We start from the raw sequence: 14,952 nt of genomic DNA, 5'->3' as shown, positions 1-14,952 counted from the left end.
ACTTATTGTTATGTTGCCATGATGAGGCTGACTGACCTATGGGGTCATGTAGCAAGGCCTTAAGGCATCCCTCTGGTGTTGTAAGGAAGAGAGTGGACATGGCATTATGACCTTTCTCACAGAACATCTGCAAACAAACACACACAAATATAGCAAGGATTAACTGGCTGTTTGTCTCAGCAGAGGTGAAATGAGGTTTAACATCACGTCCAAGAATATTTCAACATGCCGGTTTATTAATGCTCGACTCCACTGAGATACCATGCCACAGCTTAACATGGACGCCCCACTCAGACACAATATACTGACTCCAAGCCAAACAGTCCTTGTTTTATCCCCTTGATGCCAAGCACCAAGCAGATTAACAATAAGTATCCCATCTTTAGATATTCTTTGGAATGATGCAACAGGGGATCTCGGCAGAATGATTAAGGTAGCGGCATTATGGTTTTGCATCTGTTGTGATGTACAACAACATGATCTGACAACCCTTCTATAGACTGTTATGTAATGTGAACATTCAAATCATCCTATCAGAGTTCTAAATTCTTGGTATGGATGAGCAAAACATTCAGGCCGCCATAGCTGATGTTTTGTATCTTGAAATTGAAGATAACCTATCAGTTTTGAATGTAAACATAATACATAATAACATTGTTGTTGACATTTTATACCCCCTTTCATTTTTGAGCATCATGGCATTTCAACCCAATTGGAGTACAAATGAAGGAGTATTTGTGTATTGGCTCAAGAACCCGCACATCGTTCATTTAGACAAGCTGGTCAAAGTAAACTCAGAGTTTACCAGATGTGGCCTTCCATGGAAAGTTTGTCAGATCTTTCTGCAGCCAAGTGAAGATCTGAATGAAAGTGATGGCATGGTGACTTTACAGGAGTTGAATAATTACGTGTGCCTCACATTTGAAGTGATGGCGTGGTGAATGTACGGGTGTTGAATAATTACGTGTGCCTCACGTTTGATGTGATGGCGTGGTGAATGTAAGGGTGTTGAATAATTACGTGTCTCACGTTTGATGTGATGGCGTGGTGAATGTACGGGTGTTGAATAATTACGTGTGCCTCACGTTTGATGTGATGGCGTGGTGAATGTAAGGGTGTTGAATAATTACGTGTCTCACGTTTGATGTGATGGCGTGGTGAATGTAAGGGTGTTGAATAATTACGTGTGCCTCACGTTTGATGTGATGGCATGGTGAATGTAAGGGTGTTGAATAATTACGTGTGTCTCACGTTTGATGTGATGGCGTGGTGAATGTACGGGTGTTAAATAATTACGTGTGCCTCACGTTTGATGTGATGGCGTGGTGAATGTACGGGTGTTGAATAATTACGTGTGCCTCACATTTGATGTGATGGTGTGGTGAATGTACAGGTGTTGAATAATTACGTGTCTCACGTTTGATGTGATGGCGTGGTGAATGTACGGGTGTTGAATAATTATGTGTGCCTCACGTTTGATGTCATGGCGTGATGAATGTACAGGTGTTGAATAATTGTGTGTCTCTCACGTTTGATGTGATGGCGTGGTGAATGTACGGGTGTTGTATGATTGTGTGTCTCTCACGTTTGATGTGATGGCGTGGTGACTGAACGGGTGTTCCTCGGTGCAGTCCTTGATGAAGAACATGAGGACAAAACCAATGATGGCGCTGATGACAGCTACAAAGCCAGCCTCCAGCACCCTCATCCACTTCTTGCGATGCAAGTACCTGAAACAGAACAGTGTTTTTAGTCCAAGACAACCAAATCTTGTTTACCTCATTAACCACACAGAACCATCCATAGTTAGACAAGTGAAGTGAGTGAGTGAGTGAGTATGTTTTTACAACACTTTTAACAATGTTCATGGCAAGGGACACCAGAAATAGGCTTGACACATTGTACTCATGTGGGGAACACAACTGTTACAGTTCCTTATTGTTCTGTTTGTTTTGTTTGTTTGTTTAATTGTTTGTTTAACGCCGCACTCAGCAATAATCCATCTATATGACGGCGGTCTGTAAATAATCAAGTCTGAACAAGAAAATCCAGTGATTGACATCATTAGCATCGATACACGCAATGGGGATACGATGACATGCATCAATCAAGTCAGTGAGCCTGACCACCCGATCCCGTTAGTAGCCTTTTACGACAAGCACGGGTTGCTGAAGACCTATTCTACCCCGGATCTTCACGGGCCTTCATTGTTTTGCTTTGAATAGTTGAAAAATTGATCATGTGTCTATTTATCCTTTTTACCCCAGTGGTTGTTCAATGACAATTATCAAAAAATATTATGCAGTTCGTACTTTTATAACAATTACCAACCCTAAAGATTTGGAAAATATCTGTTGACCATTAGTTGTCAGTACACATGCTTTGCAAATCCTGCAGTCAACCAAAATCTGAACAGCAGTTTACAAAAAGGAACATCAATTTCGTTAAGCAATTTTGATTGGACTATGCATAGAATCGTTAGTCAAGCCAAAATATAACGCCATAATTCCAGCCTAGTTTGGCATAGGTGGAAACTGGACTTTTATAGTCAGATAACTTCCTTGCCTCAGGAAGATGGACAAGAGAACTCTTTTTTTTAACTTTTTTTTTTAGCTGGTACTGAAACCTAGTTAATCAGTGCTACCTGATGGACAGATTTCTGGACTATTGACACATGGGTACAGTGTTACATCCTTTTGTGCACATAATGCAAAATCAGAGAACAACTGGTATCCGAAACAGACTCCATTGCGCTCAAAAGGCAAAACTGCTAAAAATCATATAAATGGATCTTAGCGCTAAGACTAATGTAGTCCTATGTTAAAGTATGGGAGTTACGATCATCTTAGCGCTAAGATCGCTTTGTGCAAGTGGGTCCAGATGACCACAAACAGGGTAAGCATGTCCTGCCTTGTTGGTAGCCACTCACACGATTTGCACAAAAAAGCATATTTGTTGCCTGACGCTGCACAGCAGAACTCCTGCCATGTGACGCAGCCAGTCAGCAAACCAGACAATCAAGTGATCGTATATACGTTCTTATAAACATCAGTGAGGATTAGGGATTAACACAGTCTGGACTTTGGTGGTCACTGTACGTAAATGCCAGAAAGATGATTCATAATGTATCATAATCACACACCTGTCATTAGCGACTCAAGGGCAGCAACTCTATATTATCGAGGTATGGCTATTTTGTGGTATATCACTTCCTGTCTTGAATTATGCATAATCAGTATGCATACGACCTAGGTTGGGTCAAGGGACTTCGTCCAAAACAAATGCGTTCTTCTCTAATCAATTTTGAATGGAAGTAGGGTTAATTCTACTTCAAAAACATTCCAGAAACTATCATAAAAATGTTAACGTGTATACTTACAAGTAGCTGTGACATACCTGTCCTGTAATCGATCAAGTTATGGAATATTGTGCTTAGATTTTCGTAAGTAAACAGCTGACGGGTATGGATTACAAGATTTACTGATAGAGTCATATTATACCTACTTTTGCCTGAAGACTGTAAGTTTATAGTTGAGCATGACAAACAAGGAGCCAGTAAGGCCTCCAAACACGGCCATCACAAGGAACACAGGGATCTCGATCAAGTCAAATGTTAAATTCTGAAACACAGGAAAACATTTCTTATAAGTTTTATGACATTCTTTTATCACCTTGAACATCAAATACACACTAAAAATACCTATACAAAGTTGGGTTTTTTAAGTCTCTGTAGCTAACTTGAAGATATCCAGGTTCAACTGTAGGACATAAACACACTGTAGAGCTATGTTACCAGAAGATTTCGTAATAAAATTTGTAAACAAACACAGGAGGTTCTAGATGTTGAAATTAGCAACATCCAGGATATCAATTCTGCATATTCGAACACAACATACTTTTGTTGTAAGACGAGTTCTATGGATGAACAACTTCTTTATTACAATTAATGTGACGTTTCGGTGTAGATCCTAACACCTTTATCAAGCAAGTGATATAGAACTCGTCTTACTTCATCACACCAACTTCTAAATGCCACTGAAAGAAGATACATTTGTTGTTTTCACATTTGCAAAATTTCAATAGGCTCATTTGTAAATAAACAAAATAGAGCCATGGACACTGTAGGTCACTAGGATATGGCAACATTTAAAACATAAAAAATGACAGCAATTTAACAAAAGTAGAAGTCATCATTGATATCCAAATATTTTCTCGACAGATAATGAGCACTGATGATATATGTACAAAACAAGAAACTACATTCTGTCACTGCTACATAATATGCAACAAACAAACAGCATTCATTTTCTTCGGGTTAAAAGTTACTTAAATAAATTTTGTTGAATAAAAATTCAACCTTAATACAGAGATACCATGGTAGCCATGATGAAAATCAGATCAGATTTCTTGAACAAACTGGAGTATCAATACAGCTTGATTAATTTTCAGATTCACCATTACAGAAGACGTTTATGGCTCACAATAGACAATGCCAAAAATAGTTGAGATAAAGACAAAAATGGATCTTGGCCCCGTTCCACAAAGTGATCTTAGCTCTGCAAGTGAGTGAGTATGGTTTTACGCTGCTTTTAGCAATATACCAGCGATATCACAGCAGGGGACACCAGAAAATGGGCTTCACACATTGTACCGTGTGGGGAATCGAACCTGGGTTTTCGGCAAGACGAGCCAACGCTTTTAACCACAAGGCTACCCAACTGCCACCTTAGCATTATCACTGTTTTAAGTGAGTGTCAAAGAATCAGAGCTACTACTGTCTTAGCGCTAAGATCACTTTGTAAAACGGGTACCAGGTCTCAATAGAAACATCTAAGTCATGCCTGAACACTCATGTGAGCAGTAAACTGTTTCCAAGAGATAGATTAATCAAATTGTACTGCCAGTAAATGTGTTTTTATGAGGCAAGAGGGCAAGCATCAAGCTGGATTAGAAACAAGTAGACATTAGGTGCTGACAAGGTAGATTTGATGGCCAACGCTTCCGACAACATTGTTTCACACAGTCAGTTGTGTTGTATGTCTGGGTCACCTGCCAGGTCGGAAAAATCAATACTGTCAACCGATTATATACTCACCAACAAAAGAAACGTGAACACCATACATGCTGGTTAAGATATGAAGAATTACTCTTATTCAAGAGATATTAGATTGGTTCGATGCATATAACGAACATGCTGTTATGTTGTGTGAACCGACGCTCATGAACACATCACATGACTCGAGATGGACCATTTGTCACGTGTAGCATATCATGATAAGAATAAAGACACGATGTGGTAATACTTTTCTGATTGTTAGTTTTGTCATTAAGTGGTACACATTGAAAACATCTCTTCTTAACGTACATACTTATGTATGTTTCTAGGATTCGCGTTTCTTTTGGTGGTGAGTATATAATCCCCTATACCAATTTTAGTCCTCAATTTCACCTTCTAAACGTAATCATGTAATTCATCAGGTAAAGTTTTGTTTTAGAGCAATACACAGTTACTCTTTTTGATAGTTTATTAGGTGAGACAAGACTAATCTGTTTCATTTTGCAGATGTTTGGGTCATTTGTTAATAAGCAGGAGGTCAAATAACTCGGGCTGTGTATTAGCAAAAAATCTTAAATGCAATATATTGCGATACTGGTATCTGTATTGCGATATGTACTGAATATATAAGACTGCTATGGGACAAATCACAAAGAACGATGAAAAAAACAAAGCTTGGTTTATTTGACGATAAAACATTGTCCTATCATGTCCTGATGCCATTGCTGGAGAATCGAACATGTGCTCGCAACTTGATGACGTTGTATATATATATGACTACGTTATTTTTGAGATGGTGAGTGTCTAGTGAGTTGTTCCCCATAGATGTAGCTGGGTACGCAGATAAACGCTATGGCTGAATGATCGCTTCCCAATGCGGGAGAGATATGACAATCAGTATTGAGAGAAAAGATACAGGTAATCGAAGTGAGGATTGTGAGAATACACGGGAAATACCCACATGTGCATGAAATCGACTTATCCGACATTGCTGAGGTCGGATTCTATTGCGAGAGTCATTATTATTTAAATACAGGTAAATATTTTTAAAGCTTATACAATTTATCATCATCCTTAAAGAGGCTGTACATAATGTTAATATCTCATATAAGAAATAAACGACTCGTGGTCATTGTTTTTCGTACAATTAAACACACTGCAGGGATAATAATCAGCAGATCCTTTTGTCTACACACAAAAGAAAACATAACTTAGTATGGTCGCCGCTGTTGTGTTGTCATGGATACATGGGAGATAACAATCAGAGAAAAATTATTTCCGCCATCAATTAATTTTGAAGGGAAGCAGCCTTCATGAATGAATTTCTCTGTAGGTTTTAGTTTAAATGATACAAATGTTAAATGATAACGAAACTTGCTATATTTTTTTACCCCCCGAAAAACAGAACACAAAAACAAATATTGCAATACTTATCGTTGGAAATGCATATTGTAGTATATCGATAATACCGTGCAGTCCTACAAACAACTGAGGTGAACTTCCTAATAAAAACTCTTGAAATATAAGTTTTAACAAAAAATACTAACAATCTAGAAGAATCTTTATTTTAAATCAAACACAGCTCTCTTCCGTAAAACACCAAATCCATTTGGCCCTCTCAGTGTGTCCAAGCAGCGCATTCTTTCAGCTACCTGGGGTCATAAGTTTCATTTCTTATCTGAAAGCATCCCTAAAGTGCTTTTAGAGTGAAAACTTAAAGGGCATTATTAAACTACCTTTGAAGAGGAATGGTTTTTTAGCAACTGACGGTCAAAATAATGACGCTTTAGTTTGCCTGAATCAAACATTTTTAATGGAACAACAAAGTGATGTTCAAAATAAGTACATTTCCAATCACACTTAGCCTTAATATTACCATAGGTCATGGATATCTTTTAAACAAGAAAATAACATTTTCTGGTCTACAATGCAACAAACAATTTTCTAATCAAACATCAGCAAATAGCTGGGGTTGTATTCTCCCCAGGGAGATGAGAATGAAAATCGCGTGCACACTGATCCATTGACTGGGGTAATAATAATGTAGCGCCATGAGCATTCACTTGGCGAATGGAATGTGGACCTTCATCATCATCATCATCATCATCATCATCAATAAATGTTTTCCACCTCATCATCATCATCAATAAATGTTTTCCACCTCATCATCATCAATAAATGTTTTCCACCTCATCATCATCATCAATAAATGTTTTCCACCTCATCATCATCATCATCATCATCAATAAATGTTTTCCACATCATCATCATCATCATCATCATCATCAATAAATGTTTTCCACCTCATCATCATCATCATCATCATCAATAAATGTTTTCCACATCATCATCATCATCATCATCATCAATAAATGTTTTCCACTTCTTCAAATGATAACAGTCCAGTAACCATGTTAAGAGAAACCTGAATGTCCTCACATCCATGTCAGCATCCCATCCCACTCCCAAGCAATGGTTGTCCGGTGCACGTCCAGCCTTCCTACAACATTGCATGTGCAGCCCCTGGGCGACAAGTGCACTGCTACATGGCAGGCATACAATATTTATCAAATAAACTAATCAACTGGCGACTGACTCCATGGATGTCTGTGAGAACTCTCCGAGAATGTACTAAAACTAACGACCTGTCCTCCCCCATGCACTGGAGCATGTACTTACCGGGAATGTACTAAAACTAACGACCTGTCCTCCCCCATGCACTGGAGCATGTACTTACCGGGAATGTATTAAAACGGACAAGACCTGGCGAGGAGAGGTGCGTGGGATGACCCTCGAAGGCACTTAGGAGAAAGTTGGTGGCAAAACATGCAATCATAGCGGAGAAGAACTGAAACAACAAATTAAGTCCACAACTTTAAAATGGTAGTACAAACAGCAGTCTTACATGATGAGCTACTCCTGCGTATTTCACGCAATAATTTCCAGAAAAACTCGCAAAAGTTTTTAATACTAGTCATTACTGATGCAATAAATTTGCTGAGGAAACTTAATTTCAGAGTGAGTATTTACCAGAAACCATTACTCGACAACTTTCGGAATTAAATGAGACGGAAAACTTTCATAAAATAGAAACTTGGAAGGCATGACTCCAAAGTTCTGAAAATGACCCCTTCCAAAATGTAGTGAGTCATCATGACGCACATCTTTACAAGGCTACGTAAATGCCTGTGACAGCTCTGTAAACACATACTCAGGCAGGCACTCACTCACTCACTCATCCACACAAGCATATGAGGCTTTTTGAACTGAGGACTAAATGCACCAATTTTGGACACACTTATTCCTAATAGAAAATATTCCCAGACATACAATCTTAAACTACACTTTACATGCCTTATATTGTCCTGATCCTCTCTGCACATAAAAAAAATCTGTTTATTCCATGAGTGAGTGAGTGAGTATGGTTTTACGCTGCTTTTAGCAATATCCCAGCAATCTCATGGCGGGGGACAGAATGGGCTTCACACATTGTACCCATGTCGGGAATCGAACCAAAGTCTTCGGCATGACGAGCAAACGCTTTAACCACTAGGCTACCCGACCGCCCCTTTATTCGATGAAAGGACAAACTACAAAATCATGTCAGTCTGGGGTGAGGTGTTAACACTGACCACTCTCCACACAAGTTCTGTGTTCCAGAAGCTTGCTGCCTCCTCCACGCTGAACAGCGTTCCTCCGACCGGGGCGCCGAACGCCGCCGACACGCCTGAGGCGGCTCCAGCTGCCACAAAGTCACGGATTTCGTGGTCCGACCGGAATTGGTCATAAATCTGAAAATGTCCAGAAATGACACAAACATTCTGATGACTCACTTGTTACATATTTACACATAATTTGTCTAGAATTTCAAAAATATTGACATTTCATTACATGAGAAACAATTTAACATACATTGGCAATTTTACATAGGATGAGCCCTGGAAGTTTGTTTGGGAAATTGTTCATGTCATGTGCAAGAAAATATATTATAAGAACAACCAATTGCACAAATAAAGATCTTTTTAAATATTAGAAATACTAACTTAATTAACTCCTTTTAATACCTTAAATCCAGTGATTGACATCATGAGCATCTATACATCTAGGCAACTGTGATACGATAACATGCATCAACCAAGTCAGCAAGCCTGAGCACCTGACCCCATTAGTCGTTTCTTACGACAAGCATAGTTGCCTCTAACGACAAGCATGGGTTGCTGAAGAACTATTCTCTACCTGGATCTTCACAGGTCCCTTTTAATATCTAAATGTAAAGTACATTTATGTTTATTGCCCAGTGCACTATAGTCCATGAGCTACTTACCCTGAAGTCCATTACAGTGCTGGAGTTACCTACCCTGAAGTGAACTACAGTGCTGGAGTTACCTACCCTGAAGTGCACTACAGTGCTAGAGTGACCTACCCTGAAGTGCATTACAGTGCTAGAGCTACCTACCCCAAAGTGCACTACAGTGCTGGAGTTACCTACCCTGAAGTCCACTACAGTGCTGGAGTTATCTACCCTGAAGTGAACTACAGTGCTGGAGTTACCTACCCTGAAGTGAACTACAGTGCTGGAGTTACCTACCCTGAAGTGCACTACAGTGCTAGAGTGACCTACCCTGAAGTGCATTACAGTGCTAGAGCTACCTACCCTGAAGTGAACTACAGTGCTGGAGTTACCTACCCTGAAGTGCACTACAGTGCTAGAGCTACCTACCCTGAAGTGAACTACAGTGCTGGAGTGACCTACCCTGAAGTGAACTACAGTGCTGGAGTTACCTACCCTGAAGTGCACTACAGTGCTGGAGTTACCTACCCTGAAGTGCACTACAGTGCTGGAGTTACCTACCCTGAAGTGAACTACAGTGCTGGAGTGACCTACCCTGAAGTGCACTACAGTGCTGGAGTTACCTACCCTGAAGTGAACTACAGTGCTGGAGTTACCTACCCTGAAGTGAACTACAGTTCTGGAGTTACCTACCCTGAAGTGCACTACAGTGCTGGAGTTACCTACCCTGAAGTGAACTACAGTTCTGGAGTTACCTACCCTGAAGTGCACTACAGTGCTGGAGTTACCTACCCTGAAGTGAACTACAGTGCTGGAGTGACCTACCCTGAAGTGCACTACAGTGCTGGAGTTACCTACCCTGAAGTGAACTACAGTGCTGGAGTTACCTACCCTGAAGTGAACTACAGTTCTGGAGTTACCTACCCTGAAGTGCACTACAGTGCTAGAGTTACCTACCCTGAAGTGCACTACAGTGCTGGAGTTACCTACCCTGAAGTGCACTACAGTGCTAGAGCTACCTACCCTGAAGTGCACTACAGTGCTAGAGCTACCTACCCCAAAGTGCACTACAGTGCTGGAGTTACCTACCCTGGAGTGCACTACAGTGCTGGAGCTACCTACCCTGAAGTGAACTACAGTGCTGGAGTTACCTACCCTGAAGTGAACTACAGTGCTAGAGTGACCTACCCTGAAGTGCACTACAGTGCTAGAGCTACCTACCCCAAAGTGCACTGCAGTGCTGGAGTTACCTACCCTGGAGTGCACTACAGTGCTGGAGTTACCTACCCTGAAGTGCACTACAATGCTGGAGTTACCTACCCTGAAGTGAACTACAGTGCTGGAGTTACCTACCCTGAAGTGAACTACAGTGCTAGAGCTACCTACCCTGAAGTGCACTACAGTGCTAGAGCTACCTACCCTGAAGTGAACTACAGTGCTGGAGTGACCTACCCTGAAGTGCACTACAGCGCTGGAGTTACCTACCCTGAAGTGCACTACAGTGCTAGAGCTACCTACCCTGAAGTGCACTACAGTGCTGGAGCTACCTACCCTGAAGTGCACTACAGTGCTGGAGTTACCTACCCTGAAGTGAACTACAGTGCTGGAGTTACCTACCCTGAAGTGCACTACAGTGCTGGAGTTACCTACCCTGAAGTGCACTACAGTGCTGGAGTTACCAACCCTGAAGTCCATTACAGTGCTTGAGCTACCTACCCTGAAGTCCATTACAGTGCTTGAGTTACCTACCCTGAAGTGCACTACAGTGCTGGAGTTACCTACCCTGAAGTGCACTACAGTGCTGGAGTTACCTACCCTGAAGTGAACTACAGTGCTAGAGCTACCTACCCCAAAGTGCACTACAGTGCTGGAGCTACCTACCCTGAAGTGAACTACAGTGCTAGAGCTACCTACCCTGAAGTGAACTACAGTGCTGGAGTTACCTACCCTGAAGTGCACTACAGTGCTGGAGTTACCTACCCTGAAGTGCACTACAGTGCTGGAGTTACCTACCCTGAAGTGCACAACAGTGCTAGAGCTACCTACCCTGAAGTGAACTACAGTGCTGGAGTTACCTACCCTGAAGTGCACTACAGTGCTGGAGTTACCTACCCTGAAGTGCACTACAGTGCTGGAGTTACCTACCCTGAAGTCCATTACAGTGCTTGAGTTACCTACCCTGAAGTCCATTACTGTGCTTGAGTTACCTACCCTGAAGTGAACTACAGTGCTGGAGTTACCTACCCTGAAGTGAACTACAGTGCTAGAGCTACCTACCCTGAAGTGCACTACAGTGCTAGAGCTACCTACCCTGAAGTGAACTACAGTGCTGGAGTTACCTACCCTGAAGTGCACTACAGTGCTGGAGTTACCTACCCTGAAGTGCACTACAGTGCTGGAGTTACCAACCCTGAAGTCCATTACAGTGCTTGAGTTACCTACCCTGAAGTCCATTACAGTGCTTGAGTTACCTACCCTGAAGTGCACTACAGTGCTGGAGTTACCTACCCTGAAGAGCACCTCAGTGCTGGAGTTACCTACCCTGAAGAGCACCTCAGTGCTGGAGTTACCTACCCTGAATTGCACTACAGTGATGGAGTTACCTACCCTGAAGCGCATTACAGTGCTAGAGCTACCCACACTCCGTCGCAGTGGTGACTCAGCATAACACCACTGCCACAGGCTAATTTGCATATCACGTGACCGGACTTTTCTCTTGTTTGTAAACAAACGCGCTTTTTCAGAAATCAGTATAGAACGGACTAATGCAAGTATTTGGTATATGCTTTACATATTGTTTTGCATAACTATATAGATATGCTACTACAACTGCGACAGTGAGTTGCATGACAATATATATTCATGCATCAAAGTGACCGTGTCGCTAGCTCTCCGTTGGGCTTCGATGACAGCACGTGGAGCCGTACAACCAATGTAAACATAGGATAACTATGCAAAAACAAGTAGATTTTTATGTATTTGCATACTTTCTAAATGAAAGTTAACCATTCTTTGACATTTGTTTATGAAAATGTGTAGACTTGTCAAACATGAAACGGATGAAAAGCATATACAATATCTTGAATGGACTGTGAAAGATGTGATGAATCGTCACATGGCGCTGGCCTGTGGCAGAGGTACTATGCTAGCTGGCTGCCGGCCGCATGGAACTCTGGGTAGGAGAGTGAGAGCTACCAACCCTGAAGTGCACTACAGTGCTGGTGTTACCTACCCTGAAGTGCACTACAGTGCTAGAGCTACCTACCCTGAAGCGCATTACAGTGCTAGACACTACCAACCCTGAAGTGCATTACAGTGCTGGAGTTACCTACCCTGAAGTGCACTACAGCGCTGGAGTGACCTACCCTGAAGTGCACTACAGTGCTGGAGCTACCTACCCTGAAGTGCACTACAGTGCTGGAGTTACCTACCCTGAAGTGAACTACAGTGCTGGAGTGACCTACCCTGAAGTGCACTACAGTGCTGGAGCTACCTACCCTGAAGTGCACTACAGTGCTGGAGTTACCTACCCTGAAGTGCACTACAGTGCTGGAGTTACCTACCCTGAAGTGCACTACAGTGCTAGAGCTACCTACCCTGAAGTGCACTACAGTGCCGGAGTTACCTACCCTGAAGTGCACTACAGCGCTGGAGTTACCTACCCTGAAGTGCACTACAGTGCTGGAGTTACCTACCCCAAAGTGCACTACAGTGCTGGAGTTACCTACCCTGGAGTGCACTGCAGTGCTGGAGTTATCTACCCTGAAGTGCACTACAGTGCTGGAGTTACCTACCCTGAAGTGCACTACAATGCTGGAGTTACCTACCCTGGAGTGCACTACAGTGCTGGAGTTACCTATCCTGAAGTGCACTACAGCGCTGGAGTTACCTACCCTGAAGTGCACAACAGTGCTGGAGTTACCTACCCCGAAGTGCACTACAGTGCTGGAGTTACCTACCCTGAAGTGCACAACAGTGCTGGAGTTACCTACCCCGAAGTGCACTACAGTGCTGGAGTTACCTACCCCGAAGTGCACTACAGTGCTGGAGTTACCTATCCTGAAGTGCACTACAGTGCTGGAGTTACCCACCCCGAAGTGAACTATAGTGCTGGAGTTACCTACCCTGATTTCCTTCTTCTTCTTCCCACACCAGTGTATCCTCCCCTTCCCCAGACCAGCCGCCATGATGCCCCCTGAGTGAGCCATGGGACCTTCCTGGAATAATCGGCACATTTCTCACTGGTACAGTTTATATAAATCTGATCGGAACAGTAACTTTTTCTGCTTCAACCAACTATGATCAACACCTCCCAGGTCTATGCAGACTGTACATTCATTTCACTAACAAGAATTATTTTAAATATTTTTGACAAAGACCTTTTAGTATGACAAGTTTAATCACATTAGGCTTCTGTTTGCATTTTTAACAATTATTGAACACAATAATGACACAATCTGACACAAGTGAGTTGCTTTAGGGTTTTGTAAAACACATTTTAACAGTTTTCTCACCTTGCCACATGCCAGACCCCCCAGGATGGACAAAATGACCCCTAAAACTTTGGAGATGAACCCCCCTAAGGTTAGCAGTCCTGGAATACGAACTCCGTTGAGGTAGGACTTGATTAATGGAATGCCACTGCCAGCTGCTTTGGGCTGAAAAAAACACACATCAAAAATGAATAAATTGCTAAAATATACAGATGTTAGGTTCACAAACATATGATCTGTAATTTACTTCTCTGCTAACAAAAATACTATGAGAACAATTTCGAACAAATTGAATACTTGGCTTTTAGATTTTTTTTATTAAATTCATTTGAGAACATTGCTTTTCTTCAACTAGATTTTAATTTATTTTTTTCAAATTTTAATGGAATGAGACTTGTTTATATGCTGTTTTTCTGAAGTATGGTAAAAAATAATAACCTAAAATATACTTGATATTAAAAATATGTACATCACGAACACGAAATGTGTTAGGAGTTACAAGCCCTTGCCAAGAACTAAACCCCAGACAACATCATTTGTTGAAGACGGAAAATGACACAAATGTGACCCAGAATCAAAAGACTTATTGTAGCCTCCCTGAAATATTCTTAAAAATATTGCAAGCAGAACATATGACTCACCTGGACATATGTTACAAGAGCAGCACCAAGAATTGTGATACTTAAGTTTATTCCACACCATATTAACACTGGAATGATGAGACAGTTCTCCTTGGAGCAGCGGTCTAGATCTGGACATGGCTTAAGGAATCCCAACTGAACTTCAACATAAACACCAACACACATATTGACATTTGCTGCCCCTGTTGTTGGTAGAACAGGTGACCTAGTAATGTAAGGAGATGCAATTTTCTCTTCAAAGTTGCATGCAGACCCGTGATGATTCCGGGGTAGAACAACCCATGCTTGCCATAAAATGTGACTATGCTTGTCGTAAGAGGCGATTGGAGGGATTGGGTGGTCAGGCTCGCTGACTTGGTTGATGCATGTCATCGTATCCAAATTGCGTGGATTGATGCTCATGACGTCAATCACTAGATTGTCTGGTTCAGACTTGATTATTTACAGACCACCGTCATATAGCTGGAATAT

General features: G+C 41.7%; 1 protein-coding gene across 2 annotated transcripts in view; it reads right to left on the bottom strand.

The window, feature by feature from the left end:
* The window catches only part of LOC124138570 (H(+)/Cl(-) exchange transporter 7-like), a 168,556-nt gene that overhangs the window by 22,807 nt on the left and 130,797 nt on the right, over positions 1–14,952 (bottom strand). For both annotated transcript variants that reach the window (XM_046505292.2, XM_046505291.2), the window contains exons 6-13: positions 14,482–14,591; positions 13,862–14,005; positions 13,472–13,564; positions 8,689–8,847; positions 7,794–7,904; positions 3,505–3,620; positions 1,586–1,730; positions 37–127 (exon numbers count right to left, since the gene is read on the bottom strand). In XM_046505292.2, coding sequence (XP_046361248.1) covers positions 37–127; positions 1,586–1,730; positions 3,505–3,620; positions 7,794–7,904; positions 8,689–8,847; positions 13,472–13,564; positions 13,862–14,005; positions 14,482–14,591 — 969 coding nt within the window. The remainder of the gene's footprint in view (positions 1–36; positions 128–1,585; positions 1,731–3,504; positions 3,621–7,793; positions 7,905–8,688; positions 8,848–13,471; positions 13,565–13,861; positions 14,006–14,481; positions 14,592–14,952) is intronic.

Source organism: Haliotis rufescens, unplaced genomic scaffold (genome assembly GCF_023055435.1).
Source record: "Haliotis rufescens isolate VD_foot unplaced genomic scaffold, xgHalRufe1.0.p SCAF_17, whole genome shotgun sequence".
Classification (NCBI taxonomy): domain Eukaryota; kingdom Metazoa; phylum Mollusca; class Gastropoda; order Lepetellida; family Haliotidae; genus Haliotis; species Haliotis rufescens.
This window is presented reverse-complemented; position numbering and strand designations above follow the sequence as displayed.